This window comes from Neopsephotus bourkii, unplaced genomic scaffold, assembly GCF_033783945.1.
Source record: "Neopsephotus bourkii isolate Nb327-2 ecotype Australia unplaced genomic scaffold, CSIRO-AGI_Nbou_v1 NB_1663, whole genome shotgun sequence".
NCBI lineage: Eukaryota > Metazoa > Chordata > Aves > Psittaciformes > Psittacidae > Neopsephotus > Neopsephotus bourkii.
Genome location: NW_026902137.1, coordinates 3,934,604 through 3,954,820, shown reverse-complemented (window position 1 = coordinate 3,954,820; position 20,217 = coordinate 3,934,604). Strand labels below are relative to the sequence as shown.

The window sequence follows — 20,217 nt, the reverse complement described above, 5'->3', positions numbered from 1 at the left end:
CTTGAAATAACTGGCTTTTCTCTGTGGGCTCTGTGAAAGAAAAATGTCTGCAGAGCCTGAACCTGCTGTGTAGAAGCCAAAGTAGATGGTGATTTAGAACCTCACTGGCTTTTCTGATAAAATGTTACCTCTGCATCTATCATGTGGAAAAAACTCTTCTCTGTTTCTCTGCAAAGTGATGAGCCTGGAGAGGCAAGGTAAAGCTAAGGCACAGGGGCAGTTCTTGAGGGTCTGGCTGATGAGTATCTGGGAGATGGAAACTGAATGAAAAGTGATTTCCAGGACCCCCTCCCACACCCCAGACTCCAACCCATGCTGGAGGGGAGGGACTAAAGCATTGCAAGCACACTCCACCATCCCATCAGTATGTTCTTCGATGGTGGATTCTGAGGCACCAAGTAGCTTTTGAGCTTTTGTCTTCTTGCAGTTATAGACTGAGGTACATGAACTGGATGTGGGGCTGCACTACAGGGACAATACTGCCAGCTGTGAGTCACAGGTTTCCCAGGTCAGGGCTGAAAGCTGCAACTCAGATCAGATCAAAGGCAGTGGCAGTTCACAGCCTCCCTTGTATGAGCTGCCTGTCCTCAAGAGGGAACAAATTGCAGAGGGGGGGGACAGCAGAAGAGAATCCCATTGCATTGGAAACGGGAATAACACATCCCTGCCCCGCAGAGGGAGGCTGCACAGACAGATGTTGTGTGTCCAGGGGACAAGCAGGAGGCTTAGGAACCTGCTGAGGAAAGACACTTTTGGACCAGTGACCAGCGATTTCTCCTCATTGCCTTGGTTCCAGACCAACCCTTCCTCCCGCCTTGGCTCGCTAACGCGCTTTTGCCACAGGCCGTGCCACAAGGGCTGGCAAACTGCCTGAGGGCTTTGTCCTGGGTCCGAGCCCGCCAGGGATTAAACGTTTGCACTTGAGATTATTCTGCAGCCCAGCAGCGGGAAGGGGCAGTGAGGAACCCTCATCCCAGGCGGGTTTCTTTGGCGGGCTCCCGCCGCACCAATACCCTCGCCGCCCCCCACGTCCCCGTATGCCCGCGGCGTTTGTAGCCGCTCCCCGGGAGCCGCCGGGACTTGTAGTCTGGGGCAGGCTCAGCCCGAGGGGCTGCCCCCATTGTCGCGGGGGTCCGCGGGGCCCGGCGGCGGCCCCGATGCCCGCAGGGGTCCCGATGCTCACGGGGGGCGAGGAGGCCGCGGTGCGCGGTGGCTCCGCTGCTGCTCCAGGGGCAGCGCCCGGGGCCCCTCACAGCCCCCCCCGGCCCCCACGTCCGCAGCGCCCCGCCGGGCTCGGAGCCGGACTACGCGCCCCGAGCGCCCCTGCGCGGCGGCGGGGCGGGGCGGGGCGGGAGCGGCCCTACAAAGGGCGGTGGCGGCGGCGGGCGGCCGCTACTCACCGGCACTGGCAGGAGGGCGCGGGGCCGCCCGCGCTCCCGGCACAAAGCGCGGCCATGAGCCGGCTGTAGGCCCCCGGGACCCAGCTTCCGACTCCGCTCCCTTCGGCCGCCGCGAGGGGAGGTTTCTTGTCGTGGCCGGCGGCGCGGGGTGGATGCCGGCAGGGGCCGGCCGCGCCCGGCACCATGCACACCGTGCAGAAGGACACCACCTTCACCAAGATCTTCGTCGGGGGGCTGCCCTACCACACCACCGACTCCTCCCTCAGGAAGTACTTCGAGGTCTTCGGGGACATCGAGGAGGCGGTGGTGATCACCGACCGGCAGACCGGCAAATCCCGGGGATACGGCTTTGTAAGTGCCGCGCCGTGCCTCGGTGTCCGCGCCGCGCTCCGCTCCCGTCCCCGGGCAGGGGCTGGCAGCGGTGCCCGCTGTGAGCGGCTCGGTGCTGCCGCCCGTCCCGTCGCGGCTGTGCGTGTGTCGGGACAACGGCTGGGGTGGGGGTCCCCGGAGCGGAGCGCCCCGCGCCGCGTGTTTCAGCACCTCCGGTCCCGGCTCAGCCTTGCTGTGCATCGCCTGCCCGCTCCCCTCAGCCCTGGGCGCCGCCAACCCCTTAGAACAGCACTGGTGGGGAGGCGAGGGAGACCGGCGGATGTAAGCACAACGGGGTAGCTTGGCGAGGGGGGAGCCCTCTTATCCATCAGGTCACCAGGAGCTCTTCCCGTCTTGCGAGACCGCAGCAAGCGGAGTTTAGCTCCTGATTCAAAATAGAACAATAAATAAACTCCACGTAGTGCTTGTTGCTGGAGCGCTTACAAAGTGCTGGGGCTACAAACAAGGCTGTGCTTCTCTCTAGGTGACTATGGCAGACAGAGCTGCAGCTGAAAGAGCATGCAAAGACCCAAACCCCATCATTGATGGCAGGAAAGCGAATGTGAACCTGGCCTATTTGGGAGCAAAACCAAGGAGTATTCAAACTGGTGAGGCACCCGGGAAATCCCATCTCTATTAGAATAACTTGTAAGATAAGGAACTAGTTACTCAGGCTGGATTCATCTGATCTGGCAATGTGTGCTTATCATTCGTAGTTCTGATTGTTGACTGAGGACACTGTCCAGTCCAGTTATCTCTTCCATATCATCTTACTCATACCTGCTACACTAGTGTTATGCATCCAAGTTCATATAACTGCATTAAAACTAATCCATTTTCCTGTTATCCCCTTTGCTACATCCATATTAACAGTAAAATCCAGTTCATCTTCTGCTCTTTGGTTTAATGACCGCAGTACCCAGTGTGTAAAATGAGGCACGATACCCCATTGTCTGTTCAATAAGAGCACTTTCACACCCATCTTTAATCTGAATTCCCATCTGCTGCTCCTGTGTATCGCATACACATATTAAAATTAACTTGCTTCTAAATGGGGCTCTAAATTTCCTCACATGAATAGCAGGTAAAATGCATGTATGTGTGGTCCAAGGTGGAATTATGCATGTGCATTAAGAGCTGAATGTAGGTGGTTTAGTGGATGCCATTCATTAATATTTCTCTCTTTTCTGAACATGTTTTAGGTTTTACCATAGGTGTGCAGCAGCTACATCCAGCCTTCATTCAGAGACCCTTTGGGTAAGTGCAAATGGTTCTTAAAAGTCTGTTTGAAATCAAATTCATGAATCAACTTCCTCGTGCTTTAAAATGCATGAGAAAAGCCTTTTAGGCATCAAGAGTGGACAGTTTCAGCAGCTGTTGTTAATGCTCAGAGAGTACTTTATTTCTGGTGAAAATTTCGGAGGTTTTGTGCCTTTGTCAGCTTTAATGTAATTCCCAAAGATTCTGCTTTATCCTCAGTAAATCTTAGTCATAATAAACCCAGTGCATTACTTGCTGCTTTGCCAACTTCAAGAATTCAAATAAATGGAAAATAGTTTCTCTATTATAGTACTTAAGGTGTCAAAACAATTAAGCAAATTCTGTTCTTATGTGTCTCAAATAAGATCTTCTATTCCCTTTGTGCCATTTCCCACGTAATAATGCTTAGGATACAGTTTTATCCTAGAAAACAAATTGCATTAGAAACAAAGTCTGTTACTTAATGAAAGTAACATTAGGTCAAAAATTGATTTTGGACAGATGTTATACGAGGCTTGAATAGTCTGCAAAAGTGGGCTTTTGTCTGCTGTTTTCAATAGCTTATACCATCCCTACTCGGTTAGAAAAGTCCTCTTTTTATACATCTAATAGGATCTGGCAGCTGCTCGGCAAAAGACAAGTGTGCTTCACGAGAACAATAGTGACTGTCATACTGCCTTCATTTAACTGTTTAATGATTGATGCCGTTCCTTTTTTACACCATTTCAGAAAGTGAATATTGATAGGGGGGTTTTATTATTATTTTCTAAGGGCATTTAGAAAGTAGGTGCATTTTTTACAGCTTTTGAGCACCGCTCTGTTGTGGGTTTTGTGTGCCTCTCATAGAAATAGATGGGATTTTGGCCTTTGTCAGCAGGAATACTTCATCCCTTTCCTGCTCTCTGCCCATGGGTTTTGGGGTAGGTGGGGTTTTTCTAAAGAAAAAATCTGCTAGCAACAAAACAGAAACTTTCTCTCCTCTGCCCTCATGGCTGCAGTTGCCAACTGCCTGGGTAATCTCATTCCAATGAGTTTATGGATGTGAGAGGCTATGTTGCCACAATAGTGCACACCCAGTGTGCGCGTGTTGTGTATGGTTCAAACATGCCAGTGTTCATGTGCGGTTACAGCTCTGTTGGAAAGAGCCAAAGAACATCTGTCATGAAATGAAGAGTCCCTTTTTTTCTTCTCATGTGTGCACAGTAATCCATGTAGGCAAGATGGTGCTTTTTAATACCTCTCCTTCCATGGGAGCTATAATAGTTTCCTTAGCCCCCAAAGTAAGCAACAGTGATGCCTTTGAGACGTGAATCCCAGAGGCGTTCCAGATTGCACAGGAGTGCACAAGAGTGGACGATAAAACCAGCCTGTTCAGGCTTTTCCAAGCATGTGAACAGAAAAGAGCAAAATGGTGAACCACGTTGAACTCCTCCTGTTGGCAGGAGCACCGGCACACGCCTGCACCCAGTGCAGATAATCTGCTGTTCCTGTGGGTGCTGTTCCTGTGGGTGCAGCTCAGGAAAACGGAGGTTTTGAAGAGTTTGGTTTTAGTTTCACATACAGAGGAGTGTTGGTCAACTGACTGCATGTTCCTTGTGAGCTAAACAGTGTTCCAGATCTTAGGCATTGGTTTCAAGATTAAACCACCAGAGCTACAGTTAGCACATACAGCAGAGAGCACTATAAATTATTTATCAGTTGCCAAGAGACAGGAACCAGGAGACTGGAGGGCTGGAGGCAGGGGATTATATATCATCATTTGCAAGCATCAGTAGATGAGAATTTCATTGCACGCAGTCATTGCTGCAGCACAATCACTGGAAACATGGGTTGGGCAAAAAGCCGTGATGGGGTCTGCTCTCTGGCTTCTGAGCAAAGCATCAGGTGCTCAGTCAAGCAGTAGAGCTTGGCTGCAGGTTCCCTCTTTGTCTCAACAAAATTAAGAGCCTGCCAGCCTCCATTCTTGCATTCTCTTGAACTCACAATTTCCTCAGTCCTCTGTGGGATTTCAGGGTAGGTGAGGAGTTTGTCAGGTTCTGACTGTGTCTTTGGAAGCTTCACTGAATTGCTGCTGTCAGTTTGTGCTGTGTCGAGTGGGTCCTTACCAAGCTCAAGCTCAGTGGCTCTCAGTGGCTTTGCCCATGGTGTGAGATGTTGCCAGGTTCTCCCTCCTGCAGTTCCTGTCTCTGTAAAATGCTTGTGCCATCGGGTTGGCATGTGGTTTTCAAAAGATGATTGTTGTGGGACATGGGTGCTAGGTGTGCAAGCTGGACTTGGCAAGGAAGACATGAATGAGCCCATTGTCGTATTCCAGCTATCAAGCCACAGAATGCTGGTTTTGGTGAAACCTGAAATGAATGGAAACTGAAAATTACTTAAACATCAGTGAGGATTATTTATAAACTGAAGGCTTCCCCCACCCCAGCCCCAGGCACCCAAATGAGGCTGTAAATACTGCCTGGGGTATGTGGAACAGAAAGAGAAACCGTGAAGAGCCTCTCTCCTTCCTCCTGCTGTCCTGGCAGGGGAGGCACTCACCCAGCAGACAGCATGGAGTCGGTAGTAAATCCTCCTTTGAAAAGTACTCTCTAGATTGTAGTAACCAGAGATCTTTATAGTAAGGCAAGGCAAAGGATGTGTCTGTGTCAGGGTGAGTTGGAGATCTGGCTTCTGAGTTTAGGGAAGCAGCATTAGCCTGGAGCTTACAGTGTGTGCTGTACTTGGAGGCTGCAATGCCGGTGTGCCCCTGCAGCTCCTGGCCAGCACAGAGCTGTGTTTATGGGACCAGAGAAGGGGGAGACCCTCTCTCCCCAAACACCATTACTTTATTACTGCAGCAGTGTCCCTTTTATGAAATCTTGAGAAACATATTGAAAGTTCTTGGCAGCTGCTAGGAGCAACTGTGCAGGCTGCTTGAACAGGAGGAGTACATGGTGGTTTTGTGCCTCCGTCTTGGTCCTCTCCCCTGGGAATCTGGTGCTGGAGACAGGTTTGAGTCTGTGCAGGGAGCAGGGATTCCCTCGTTCTCCTCTGTACTTGCTGTACTCGCTGCTGTGGACATGAGCAGCGTATGGCAGATGCATTCCTGTGGCTGTGCCTCAGCAGAGGAGCTATCTGTGTAGGAGATCAACCAGCGACTGAGCTCTTGGAAACATACAGCTGTCTCATGTAGCAGGATCCAGCTCTTTCCATTGCTGCTGCAGAGATCCCACTGCCCATCCTTGCATATCTGCTTGTTTTGGAAGCCCCCTGATTCTGGGGTCGGGCAGCATTGGGAAGAGTTAAATCTATGAAATTTCATTCATTGATGCTGCTGCATTTCGGAAGGGAAGAAAGTCCCTTTGTGTCTGCCCGGCCCCCCCCGCAGCTGTGTATCCCTAAACCTTCACTATTGGGTTAAAAATAAAACAAACTTTCATCTTTTCTGTGGTTATGCTTATAAAAGGGCACACACTGGCCTTGCTCTGCTCAGCCCCTGTCAGCTGGCATTCCCTGCTCCCACTTGCTCAAAGTTGGCCTGCCCTGGACCCCAGGCAACTCCCATGGGATGGATGTGCTCCCAGCACCTGTTGTTTGTCGTGTGCCTGTAACATGAAAGCTTTTTTTTTTTGGGGGGGGGGGGATTTCCTGAGAAACATCCAAATCCATTTCCCAAATGGCTTCAGCTGCTGGTTCTTGGGCATGGGTACTGCTCTTCAGACCAAAAGTTGTCAGCCAGAAAGAGCTCTTTTATTTGTTTGTTTAGAGTAGACGTGTATTTATAAGCAGATCAGGTGCTTTGGAAATCTTCCTGAATATCTGCCTCAAGTTGGCAAACACTGGTATCAGACCCAAGGGCTTGGTATATAATGTGTTATGGTTAGGGGCACAGTTTGCTCGTGTCCTGCATGTAGTATAGGTCCATAGAACAATAAGAAAGGGGAGCATGGTCTGATATACTGACCTTACACTTGGCTGTGTAACGTGCATCAAGCTCAAGGCAGTAGTAGACCTTTTGCAGGGGACAGGCTCTGGGTAAAGGGTGCCATGTGCCGTTCCAGTGCAGTCAGGGCACAAGCCTGCCTGTGATGGAGAGCCAGGCTGAGCTGGCTCTAGCTTTGTTTATACAGCATGTGAGTTGTGCTGTCTTCTCTGCGTGATTCCATTGCCCTCGGTGGATTTGCTCTTCATCCTTGCCAGTACAAGAGCAACCTCCATAGCAGCAGAGACCAAAGGAGCTGGGGAGTGTCAGATGCAAAATTCTCCTGCTCTGGTCTGGCTGGTGCCACATAGTCCCAGTGTGGCAGATTGGTGCATGTGTCTGAATTCTTAGAGTGGTCCAGCTTGTACTTGATCTCATCTTTCCTTTGCACAGCTGCGGGCATACCAGTCCCTAACTCTGCAGTATTAAATACATGCCCAGTAGTTTGAATGATAAATGTGGCTCTGGCTGGCCTGCCTGTGAGCTGAGGACACCAGTGAGGCAGCTAGACAGTTGTTGTGCTGATAATTTGGTAGCAAGGACGCTGGGTCACTTCTAAATATGACTTATATGAAGAACTTGTTCCCCACGGATGGGAGCAAGCTACATACCAGAGCTAAATATACTCTATGATCACAAAAGATGGAAAGTCGTGGACCTTGGAGTTAAAACTGAGTCTCCTATTTCTTGGTCTCTTAATCCGGTAAACAGGATCATGCTGTCCCCTGCAACTTCCCTGTTGCCAGCTTTGAGCATTTCAGTGCTCCTGTGTCATAGCTGAGCTGCTGCTGGCTCTGCTCCTGCCAAAGCAGCAGAGGCTGGGATAGCCATGCCAGGGGCAGGCTTGCAGCCGCCCTAGCATTCCAGCTTGCAGGAAGGTGTGGAGAGAGACGTTGTAGATGCTCTAGAACAACAAAGGCACAGCTGGTGGAAGATGTCACGGAACCTCTTAAAAGGGAATTTCTTTGTTGGCCGGGAATTCACTTGTTTCATCAATGTAGGCTTTCTTCTATCACAAATAGATATGTCATCACTTATTCTATAGCTACATAATTCAACTTCAAAATACTTTGTTTATCCAAGGAGAATTTGTCATACATCAAATGTGTGGATGGTTTCAATTAAAAGTCACTGAAAGGGATCATATGTAAAGTAAACCAGTTAAAAAACAGTTGAAAGTAGCCCATTTAATATAGATGATGCCACAAGTTGTCAGGTAGTTGAGAAGACTTCAAGAGATGTTTCTGCAGCCTTTGGTTTTCTCCAAATTATAGAAGAAAATTGGAAAGTTTAGTTTAAGGCAGAATTCCTGGGGCTTCCTGGGTTTTCCTCTTGCATGGACAGGGTGAATCCAGCATCGTCCTGCGTTTCTCACACTGCAGATGAAGGGCTCTGGCTCCTGTAGTGTACTGGTGTGTAAGCATTTTCCGTTTCTCCTGTCAGTTAATTTCTGGTTTGGCTGTGCTGATAACTTGAAAGGGGAGGGGTTTTTCCTCCTCTGGATAGCTGACTAGTTGCGGATTAACTTCCATGTGGCTTTTTCCTTGGTGCCAGATGGCTCTTGTTTCGGGCAGATGTTATCTCCTGCTACCTGAGTGTTTTTCAGCCTGCTTCTCCAAAACTATTCTTGGTCTGGCCCAACATGCTTTGTTTGGGATTAACTTTTTTTGTTTCCTTTTTCCTTTGGGTGTGGGGAAAGCAGATGGAGAGGATAAAGCTGTAAGTTATTGAACCTGGTTAACTCGTGGTAGAGCTCAGCATGTTGATCTGGGACTCTGGGTTATGCTAAGAAAAAGGATTGGATCTTAGTGAGAAGATGTACTCTCATCTGTAGCTGGCAACCTCTTTTTAAAACACTTTTAATTTGTTTTGTTGGTGCTTTATTTTCCCCCACACCCCTGCACTGGCTATGGGGAAGGTGTTGATTGCATTTCTTTTTACTTGGTTTTTGTGGGATCCACCTTCCTTTGCTATGGGCCATTAGTTTGTTGCGTTGTGAAGTCAGGATGCACCAACACTGTAAAATGAGGATGTTGCTGGGCTATGATAGGTTCTCACTGCTGCAGTTCCTCCAGTTCCTTAAGTTTTCTCTCTCCTGCCAAAATGAAAATAAATTGAAATAATGGATTGCTCCTGTACCCTCCAGTTGGCATTAATGCTGCTTCAGCAATGGTTTTGATTGGCTCAGCAACCAGTTATCACTGAATCCTGCACCATACTCACTTTGTCATCTTCTGATTTCAGCCTGGGACAGTCTGTTGTGGCAGGTTGTTCCTTGGCAATTGCCACCAGTGTGGTGATGTCTGGTCCCAACAGGGAAGCAGGAAGCTCAGCTGTGTACCTCTTTGCATAGGCTGCTGTGTAAATCTCCTCAGAGGGCCACAGGAGCATGAGCAGCAGACAGACAGGCAAATTAGTTACAAGATGAGCAGAGATGGTGTTCATTTGCTATTCTGTGTTTGCATCATATTGTAGTAGGGAGGATAGACACTGTACAATAGAGCTGCAGGGTTCATTCTTGTCTTAGTTTGAGCTGGCTGGTGAGGCAGAAGTCATTGACGTTGCAATGCATGTTTAAATCAGCTTTAGTAGAACACTTTAGGATTGGGAAGTTTGTCATATCGGTAGTTGAAGCCCAGTCCATGTCAGTGAATGATGATGGACAGTGGAGTGGTTGGGGTACAATGAATGTCCTGATCTGCACCAAAACGTTGGTGGATAAACTCTATGATCTCCTTGTTGTTGGCAGGCAGGGATGGCCCTGCTCATGCTCCAGCCTGTAGCCCCTCCTCATCATGTCTGGATATGAGAACAGGTCCTGAATTCCTCATGTTCCTACAGCCTGTCATCGTGGCCAGGGCCCTTACGGTGCATATTGCCACTGCACACACGGTTTACTTAAAGTGGCTCCATGAAGTGTGCGCTTCCTGACTTGGGAGTGTCCTTCAGGAATGACGTCTTGGGGTGAGAATCACATCAGGATATGTGTGTGCATCACCAACTCTGAGATGTAGAGTCCCTGGTCTGCTGCTGCTCTCCAGTACTGCTGGGATGTGCTTCCTAGAGCTGCTTCTGTCTGGTGCTCTTGGAACCCACTCCAAAATGCATCTTCAGATCTCTCCTCCAGGCTGTGGTGGGAAGTGTTATTTGACCAGACGTAGCTGTCAGGTTGCTGTCATGGTCAGCTCTGGCTGTGCTCAGCTCATTGTGCAGTACCACCTACCAACTGGAGCACAGCACCACATATTGTGGCAGTGTGGGTGTCCCTGTAGCAGCTAATGGGTCAACTCTAGTGGAAATGGAGGCCAAATTCCTGGGGTCAAATGCCAGAATTTGTGCCTTCGCTGGCAGACACAAAGGGCTCTGTTCCTTTATCCTTTAAGGAATAAAAGGCTGGTCGTGGCAGTGGCATTTGTGTCCTGATCTCTGCAAGACTGCCAAGAGCTCTGTGCTCCTCCTTGCTTCCCAAGTGCTTGTGTGATGCTGTGTCTCTTGGCAGAGGGTTGCAGTTGTCTCCTACATCTACAGGGGCAATGACACCAGCTCCCAACATGGCTGGTAGAGATCAAGGGGGTCAGGAACTCCTCTTTGCTTCTCTCCCAGGCCTGTCCAGCTTGCGAGCACTGCTCATGCATAGGAAGCCCTGCAGGATGGGGGAGAGCTGAGAAAATGCAGCTAAAACTCATTTTAGCTGTAAATCTGACAGGAAATGATCAAATATATGAAGTGCCTCCGAGATGAGCTCTACCAGATATATCTGATGTTGAGGGAGAGGGTCTGGTTAGCTCATTTTTCTTCCTTGACGTTGGGAAGAGGTGTGGGACACATGGCCATCTGACTGTTCCCTTCTTCCTGGCTGCCCACCAGCCTCCCCTGCCCTGCAGCTCACCCCTGGCAGCCCCACCAGTGCAGTGTGATGGGGAGAACAGGTTTTAGGGCTGCACCAGAAACTTGCTGCTTTGCTCTGTCCTTTGTGTTTTGCACAGCAAGAGCAGAAGCCAATCCCATGTCTCTTCTGCCAGGGGCTCTGTAACCACCTCTTTTGTTCTGTGTCTTTCAATTTTGGCTGCTGTTGTGCCTCACAGTGAGGAACGTGGGCTAGTGTGGTGGTCCCATCTGCCCTCCTGCACTGCGACAGCCATCCCAAGTCCCTGCTGCGGCCACTGCTGGCTCTAGACCTAGGTTTGACCGCTCTGATTGCATTTGGTGGCCTTTGCCTGTGATTAATCACATCTCATACATCTGCTGCTCGTGGAGTGACTCTGATGTGTGGTGGCAATGGTTGGTGGCTTGGTTGACGTTTTACATTCACACTGTGCATGTTCTAGATGAAGTTCTCCTCTGGCTGGCAGGGTCCGCTGTGGGGGATGGAGGAAAACTGCAGGGAGGGAGGAGGGGAAAGGCATCTTAAAACACACAGATGTGACTCATTCTCTAGAAATTTGGATTGGAGTTTGCTGCTTTCTAGAAGAACTCCAAAAAACCTCCAAAAATCATCTTCAGAAATTATGGTGGGGGGAATATATTTAAGGTCTGGATGTTAAACATAGCCTGCAGGGAACTTCATTGTGCTGCACTGTTTTGTTTTGTCTGTAGCTGCAAGTCATCAAAGTGACCTTACCTTGGATTGTGCATTTAGATCTATGAGTTGCCATCTGTCTGCCTAATTCAGAAGTCTCAACTGCATAATATCTTGATTGAAACTTCTGGCTAAATTATTGACAACCCACAGGCCAAAAAACCTTCCCTTCTCCATAGAAGTGCATTCTGTAGTTACTGAGTGTGATTTTTCTAGTGCAGTAAACCATGGTGTGTGATACGTACGTGTGTATGCATTAGGCTGGGATGTATTTCTGGATACAGTAGAGGAGTACTTACTGTATTCCTAGCTAATGGTGCTTTTTATTCAAAGCAGCATTGAAGAGCTGGAATTTTTCTGTGCTGAAAAAGAAATAGTAGTGCAGGATATCACGGACTTCCTCTTGCATACACCACAGGAGCTGCAATGGAGGAGCTGTATACATGAAAGCAAAGCTGGAGTGTGGAGTCTCTCAGGGATGAGCTGGGGGCATGTACTCACCCTGTGTCCCCTGCATGGGGTGGGCTGGCTCTAAAGAGCAGTTGGGTGGCAGCAGGGGACATAGGGGGGTGGCCTGCATTGCTGTTCAAACAGGATGATGCTCAGGCTGGATTGCTTAGAGGCTCTTGGACCATCCTGCTGGTCACTTTGCAGGTGCAGGCTGAAAGCAGAAGTGCAGGCCCCTCCTCTGCTCCTGCTCATGTGGTGCATCCTGAGCATCAGGATTGTGATGTGGCTTTGTTGCATTTGTGGGGTGGTTTTAATTTTATCAATCCCTGGAGTAGCAGGAACCCAGCAGCGGGACACTACATACAGGGAGAAGCAACAGGCAGCCAAAGCATCCCATCACCAATCTGGGATGAAGGCTGTTGTCTGAGCTGCTGATTTACAAGGGGGTAGAGCAAGAGCCATGCATGGGGTCCACTCGTATTGCTCCATGGGCTGATGCCAGGGAATGCCTCTGCAGAGCCTTTTCCCAGCCCCTGGCCTGCCAAGGCAGCAGCACAGCACCTCTGTGTTCTTTCAAACTAAATGAAAGGAAACAAACCCCAAGTGACCAAGCATGGCACTAAGCCCAGCTCCTCAGCAGAGGCATCTGCTGCTGCTGCCTGATGTGGGTGACATTGGGTGCCTTTGGTCTGAACTGGTGCATAAGCTCTAGCTCCGATTCAGTTGTAGCAGCCTCAGCTTATATGAGAGCTAAACCAAAAGTGATCCAGTGACTCTGCTGCCTCATCTCATTCTTGTTAGTCACAGGGTGATATTGGATATGGTGTGTTTATGGACTGAAGCTTCCTCTCTCTGTACTGTGCCAGGGACGGCTCTGGCCTCTGGAGATGGTCCTGCACTTAATCAGCTGAAGGCTGAGGTGCTGCTTCCCACCATCCATCCTCCTTGGTGCTGCTCCTCTGGAGCTGGTCTTGTTATATCTAAGGACCCTGACTTCAGAGGCGGTGTTGTTGTGTGCGGGGAAGAGAATAATAATTCTCTCATCATGCAGATTGCCTCAAGAAAAACCGAAGTGTGTATGTGAGTGGGAAATGGAGAGAAAACTTGGTTCAGATGAACAATTATTTGTGAGAAGCCTTTCTTGTGCCTGAAGAGCAGGTTGAACCATCTGGTGCTGGTAGCAAAGCAAATGAGAATAGCCTCATTCTGCTGGACTGGAGGGACCAGCCCCGTGTGAACCCCAGTATATTGTATGTGGTAGCTGAGAGCTAGGATGGACACTTGGGTGGAATGAGGGTGGCCAGTGACCCAGCCAGCAGAAGTGACCAGTCCCATGCTGTGAGTCCCCATAAGCACCAGAGTCCTAGAGCTTCCAACCCGCGAGATGGACGAGTGGGCGAGATATCCTCTGCATAGCAGTTGAGCTTGGCTCTAAAGAGCAGTGTGGGCACATACAGAAGAGCTTGTGGGAGGCTTTTAGCAGTGGTCATGTTTGAAAATGTGCTGTCACACACATCCACACACAAACCCCCAGAGAGTCTGAATCTGCACGAGCGCTCTGCAGTTACCCTGGGGTATTCTGTTTGCCAAAACGAGCTGGGTTTGGAGGTGGGCTGAACGAGCCCTCCAGAGGATGGGCTCTGGTTCATGCTGTTGCCTGATGTGGTTTAGCAAGCAGCCACCAAAGGGACCCTTTCCACAGAATGCACTTCTTGGTGCACGTGGCTCTGATCTGTCAATGGCCATGTGCCATTTGCTGGGACTGATCTGCTCACCCCTGTTTCTTAAACAAGCCTCAGCCCTGTCAAGCCTGCCCACACTGGAGCTCTGTGCTGCTGAGGGCTGTGCAGGCAGATACCATTTGCACTCTGCATTGATGTGCAGTTGCCTGTTTTCATGTGGCCCATGGCAATTTGTGTGGATGGACCTAAACCTTCTGGTTAATATGTTTTTTTATCTTGTTTGAGGCCTGACTTGTTGGAGGTCCTTTGGAAAATACAGCTCTTTCATTTTGCTTCTTTTTGGGGGTTTGGGATTTGGTTTTTTTTTTCCCCTTTCCTCCTCTTTAGCGGTTTTAATCAATCAAATTAATGGGCAGTCCTGCATTAATGATCTCCAAGATCTATGGACTTTAATTGACTAGTGGTGTTAAATTCCTCTTAGCAGCACAGCTAACTCAGGGCAGGGGCAAACTGGCTGGTGAAAAGCAACACTTTAGGACCTCCATTGAAAGGCAGAGGAAATGGCAGGGGCTGGCTTTCGACAGAGCCTGGGTGTATAAGCTCATGGGCACACTAGCATCACTGGTGCACTGGGGACTGCTGGCACAATCGCTACTGGGGAGTGTTATTGAAGGGAAGAAAACCAGCATTAATCTCTTAATGTTTTACAACAAACACCCTGTAGCATTGCCCTAAACATTCAGTGTTATGGAAACAGGCTTAAATGTGTAGCACTGATAACAGCTGGCAAGCTGGAAGGCCCATGGCTATGATGCAGGGACAGTGTTCATCCCTGATGGGACGCACCAGGTGGGATGAGTGGAGGAGTGTTCCTGGTGCCAGGAAGTGCCCCATGGGCTCTGTGTCCTCTGGAGCCTCCACCAGGGTTTGGGTAGTGGTGGGGAGCGTGGACCTGGAGGCTGTAGGAGGCAGTGATGCTGCCAGTGCAGGCAAGGATAGGCAGGGACCAGGGAGATTTGGTGATCCAGTCAGGCAGCGGCTGTGTCACAGCCATCCAGGGAGGTTATTTTAGGGACTGGCAGCCTGTTTAGTGGGAGGAACAAGACATGGAGCCCAGGATGTTGTCCATTCTTGCAGTCCGTGCTTCACCTTGCGCTACTTCCACCCTTGGGTCTGGGAGTGTTCTGCTTTTCATTCTCTGCACCCTGAGCAGCATCCCTCACTCAGGGGGCAGCAGTGTGTTTGTGGCTGATGCACATGAATTTGGGGGAGTAAAGAGGAGAACATGCAGGTTGAAGGGAGCCCAGCCCCTCACTAACTCTCTCCTGTTGCCTCCACAGACTCACGCCTCACTATGTTTACCCCCAAGCTATCATCCAGCCCAGCGTGGTGATCCCTACCCCCGTGCAGTCCATCACTTCTCCCTACATTGACTACACCACCGCCAGCCAAGCCTATTCCCAGTACACCACAGCTGCCTACGATCAGTATCCCTACGCTGCCTCTCCCGCTGCCGGGTTTGTGGGATACGGATACACAGGCACGGTCCAGCCCCCCATCACCGCCAGCAACCCTGCGGCACCCGCCACCGCCTTCGTGCAGTACCAGCCCCAGCAGCTGCAGCCTGACCGCATGCAGTAAGGGCCCTGCTGCCTAGGACAATCTCTTACAATGGAAGGATACGACTGGGACAACAAAAGCAACAACAGAAAAACCCAGTAAAAGAATCAAAACAGAAAAAGGAAGAAAAAAAATCACCCTGTCCCTTTCTGTAGGTGCATATCAATATCTAAGCTATTTATAGTGTTAAGGGCAAACCCAAACCCTTGCAGTCTGACTGTGCTTACAAAAACGGACTTCTGGTTAGGTTTTTTGTTTTTATTTTCTTTTTCCATCCCAATCCGGACAGATACTGTCTGGAAGATGTTCTGAAAGTGACTGAAATGTTCCACAGGAGAACTACAGATTCTTGCACACATCGTGGTCTGCTGGTCTGCTTCCATCATCCATGGTCTTCTTTCCACCCCTATCCCATCAGCCTGCCCTTCCTCACCAAACCTGCAATCCTCCTATTTACTGTTGAGGTACAGAGGTACTTGGAGAACATGGAAAAAAGCAATCTTATTTTTTGGTTGTACAAAAACTTTGTAATACTCAGAGATGCCTTACAGAAAAGAAGAAAAAGAAAAAAAAAGAAAAACTATTTTTTAATATTTATTGCGATTTTATTCGCATGAGCTGTGAATTGCAGACAGAAGAAGAGTAGTATCTGCCTTGTTTAATTCTCATTTTACTAAATTATTGTATGTAGGTAAAAGTTCTTAAGTAATTGCTGAATCACTTCAACATGCAAAAGGGAATATTGGCTTGAAGGAGAGCAGAATATTCCTTTAGTCAACGCACTGTACTATTTTCTTATTGTAATTGTTACTCTGTTAAGATTATCTCAAATTTAGGTATATTTTTAAATGCAAAAAACCAACCAAGAATACCGAACATTTTGTCTACTTTGGTAGATATTTTGTTACAATGCTGCAACCTATGGAGACATTTACAGTATTTATGTAAAAGAGATCTGGGGCTGTTGGCCAGCGAAACTTAGGAGGATATCATGAGTGAAGCAAAAGGTGTTAGGTCATTGAACAAATGGGTGAACGTAACCTTTTTATGCCTCCAGTGCAACAGCCAAAAAAAAGGAAGAGAACGGATGATGTAAGTTAAGTGCATTTCTACAAAGAACAGCAATAAACTATTTTAACTTTTAAAATTATCCAATACTGTATGGTACCATGTTTGCTTGGCTGGAATCCATTAGGGAGTGCTTTCCCATTGCCTCTGCTGGGCTTTCACCCATGAGCATGCCAGGGCACGTGGGAGCATGTGTCCTGTGGTGCATCCTGACCCGGCATTCTATGGGTGCCCCCATCCCTTGCAGCACGTCCCATGTGCTGTTACTTGTTCTGCACATCCCAAGTCACCAGGGGGGTTTTTGAGCTCCTGGAGCATTGCACCGGAGCAGTGTGGTCACCAGTGCTCGTACCCAGCACTGGGGCACTTGCTCATACATGGCTTGTGTAGAGCAGAGGCTGTAAAGTGCCTCCCTCCTGATGCAGCTCCAGTGGAAACAAGGACAGCTGGGATCTGGTCTCATCCCAGAATCCTCAGGGAATCACTTTCCTTCTTATTTGCTTAGATTAAGGGTTTTTTTTCCAGAATTGAATAGAGGTCTGCCAGAGCCTGGTCCTCTTCAAGGGCCCAGTAGTGCCTGGGCCAGCTCCTTTGCATTGGTGAGGTGGCTGCATCTGCCTATCCCCAGGCAGCTTGATCTGGAAATTTGGTTTTCAAATTTTGACAATTACAAACTGTCACTTTTAAAAATAAATAAAATTATCTTATTTGCTCATGCCCGTTTTCTAGTTCATCTCCCTAAAGGTTACAGCAGAACTGGTGCCAGGAAGTGCCTGCATCTTTGGCACCAGCATTTATTGCTGTTGCAAGTGACGATGCCTGAAGTCATCCTGGGGATCAGGGTGCTGTAGAGTGAAAGCAAATGCAGTTCAGCGCTGTGTCTGATCAGCTGCCCTGTGAACTTAAAGGTGCACAGTGGGCAGGTCTAATGTCATCAGTAGGCCCCAGAGTACTCCACTTCGATGAATGGAAACGGCTCATTCCTCCCTTCCTCATACTGTGTCTGCATGCAGATCCTGGTGGGGCTCTGTTCATCCTGCCCGGGGTTTTGCTTATAGCCCTGTGGGTAACATTTATTTCCTTTTTAAGTAATTACTTTCTGGATACGGCCGTGGAGCTGCCAAAGGAGTAAGAGCTGAGTGTCTCATCCAGCACGGTGCTGGCAGGGAGCACAGCCTGGCCCTTTGAAGTACTGCACCATCGGAGATCATTCAGCAATTCTTCTTTCTCCCTGTCATGAGTCTTTCTGAGAGGGAAGAGAGAGGGGAAGACTTGGGAGGTGGATATGAGTGCTGGGAGCAGCTGGCTCCATGGTGTTAGGATGCCCATCCTCAGGCAGTGCTTCTGCCTGGGTGAACAGTGCTGAACGCTGGCTTTTGTTTTCACCAAGGGCCTGGTTAACAGGAAGACCAAGGCTTCTAAAAATTAATTTGCTGTTGACAAAAGCCATATGTCCAGTGCATTTTGAAATGAGAAGAGCGATGATTTTCCATTTAGCTGACTCTGATTTCCTGAAGGGCGGCCAAACCAGCCGGGAAGCGAGGGCGCAGGCAGCAATGCCCAGCCTGCCACTGCCGAATGCCATTCCCAGATCCCACTCAGTTTTGCTCTGGGCTCATTTCAAGACACAACCACATCAAAACAACAGCTCAACCTGCCGCCTTCCTGTTTGCAAACCCAACTGTGAAACTGTGGCCAGGCAGCACAATGACATCCGCCATCCAGCTTCCCAGGTGGAAGTGGGGTTGTGATGGCAGGAGAAGCTGGTGGCCCCCTGAAAAGGAGGAGCCCAAGTGCTTCCTTGGCCTGGTGCTAGGCTGGGAAAGTGGGAAGAGCCTGATGGGTTGCTGTGTTAGAGGGCAAGATTTAAATGCAGTGCATGAGTGTGGCTGAGAAGCAGTGGTTCCTGGTCAGGGTAGCACAGGACAAGTGCTTAAATCAATTTGCAATTACTTAAAAGTGTTTTATGTTGTTTTCTTTCTTTTTTCACTGCATTTCTTGGCAGCGCAGCTGTAAGAGTATCCTTTTACACCTGCACCGTGTGCTTTATGTTGTTCTGGCATGGAGCAAGCTTGCCTCAGGCAGCTCAGCTCTGCTCTGGGCAATGGGAGCCGTGGGTGGGCGTGAGCTGGGGAGTCACAATGCCAGTGTAAGAGCTCTGGTGTGGCAATGTGCAGCCACAGGGATGCAGGGAGGAATGGTGAGAGCTGGATTGATTTGGCAGGGCAGCCCCGGCAGCACCATCTGCTTGGCGCAGGTTCCAAGGGTGGTAGCAGCCATGGGGGACCAGACCTTGTCCTGGGCACATCCCCATGGCCATGCTGGCAGCTGACCCAGGCCAGGCCTCCTCCCAGCAGCTGTGCCCACATGCCAGTCATTTGCATGACAAATTCAAGTATTTTTCATAGGAAACCATCACACCAGGGCTGTCAGGGTGAGTTTTCGCATGGGCTGGAGCACGTGCAGCCCCTTTGCTGCCACGGGGCGGCATCCCCATAAATAACCAGTGCTGGGGTCCAGACAAGCCCAGCCACCATCTGGCATCACCTCCCTTCCCACCCACAGAGCTGAGAGACAGCCCCGTACCCTGTGCTGCCTGCAGAGCTTCATGTCTGGTGCCAGATCCTCCTCCTCCCCTGCCCACTGTAGATAGGCGATGTCTTGGGTGATATTCCTGCCCTTTCCAGGCACTGCCTTGCCCCAGGGTGTCCCCTTGGCACAAAGGCACAGCTGAGGGAGGGTTTTGCTGCCACTTGTGATAATGGGCAGTGGGGCACCAAGCCCATGTCTCTGCAGTGCTCTGCCCACACTGCCCCCTGGTATCTAGGGGAGACATGTGGGGAAGCCCATAGTCTCCCAACACGGCTCTGCAGTGGCACCCCAGCTCCTGCGGGTAATGAGCCTCAGCGCCAGAACTTTCTGGTTGAAAGGCTGAGCGCAGGATTTATTTGCATGGTGACTGGGCTGCTGTTGGCACTTGCCCTTTAAAATAAAGTTCACAGCAAAATGTTTATACCCCCTCGCTTATAGCAAATGCTAACAACAACCTTTGGGTTTTTTCTTCTTTTCTGGCTGGAACTTGTTTTTCCCTCCTTTGTGCCTCTCCAAATCCTGCCAGTGCAGAGATTCCCTTGTCCAGAGAGAGAGAAAAAAAGGGAAAAAAGAAAAACTTAAGCCTGGGATTAAAACCCATCACTAAAATAGCTTCAATAACAAAGTCAACTGACCAGCCAGGAGGCCGGTGAATGCCTGTCACGTATCGCCCTTCTCCCGGGCGCACGGTCATGTGTTGCACTAGATAGTTCCTGGAAAAGCTTCTGCTCAGCCTGATAGACCTGCGGGTGCTGATACCACTGCGCCCGTGCTGTGCTGGCCTCGCTCTGCCAGAGGGCTGCAGGAAACTGCCTGAGCTTATAGGGGGAAAGAGGGCAATAAATCCATCTCCTTTGGGTAGCAGAGACAGGTCTGCTTGTGACCTGAATAGCAACCAGCTGTGAGTGGTGATCGGAGCTTCTCCAGCATCAGTGGTCCAGCACCAGCATCTTTGACTAGCAGCCCCATTGGCCCATATTGATGTCTTTAGCAATGGGATTTATGGTTTTGTTTCACGCACACACACAAATTTTTTGCATAGTTTTAGCTATATAAATAACCAAAAAAGTGGGATCTTGCATGAGATGATAGAAAAAAGCAGAGGATTGATAAATCCTTCCCAGTCAGAGCCACTTCGCCCTGGTGGTTCTCATTGTATAAGACCACGCAACCAGGAACGTGTTACTGGGGGGGATTTGTAGCTAAACCCAAGCCAAATAGCTGTGGGTTTATCCT

General features: G+C 49.5%; 1 protein-coding gene across 1 annotated transcript; it reads left to right on the top strand.

The window, feature by feature from the left end:
* Nucleotides 1-1,378: 1,378 nt before the first annotated feature.
* Nucleotides 1,379-16,471, top strand: RBM38 (RNA binding motif protein 38). Its single transcript, XM_061375423.1, has 4 exons — nucleotides 1,379-1,751; nucleotides 2,254-2,377; nucleotides 2,972-3,026; nucleotides 15,042-16,471. Exons 1-4 carry the CDS (start codon nucleotides 1,584-1,586, stop codon nucleotides 15,340-15,342), a joined length of 648 nt encoding a protein of 215 aa, XP_061231407.1. The 5' UTR covers nucleotides 1,379-1,583; the 3' UTR covers nucleotides 15,343-16,471.
* Nucleotides 16,472-20,217: the final 3,746 nt, after the last annotated feature.

What these genes read in the sequence shown, in the direction of transcription:
- RBM38 (XM_061375423.1), top strand. Translation starts at nt 1,584, where the DNA reads ATGCACACCGTGCAGAAGGACACCACCTTCACCAAGATCTTCGTCGGG. An exon ending in ACCAAGGAGTATTCAAACTG is followed by an intron (nt 2,378 to 2,971) that starts GTGAGGCACCCG and finishes AACATGTTTTAG; the next exon opens with GTTTTACCATAGGTGTGCAG. An exon ending in TTCATTCAGAGACCCTTTGG is followed by an intron (nt 3,027 to 15,041) that starts GTAAGTGCAAAT and finishes TTGCCTCCACAG; the next exon opens with ACTCACGCCTCACTATGTTT.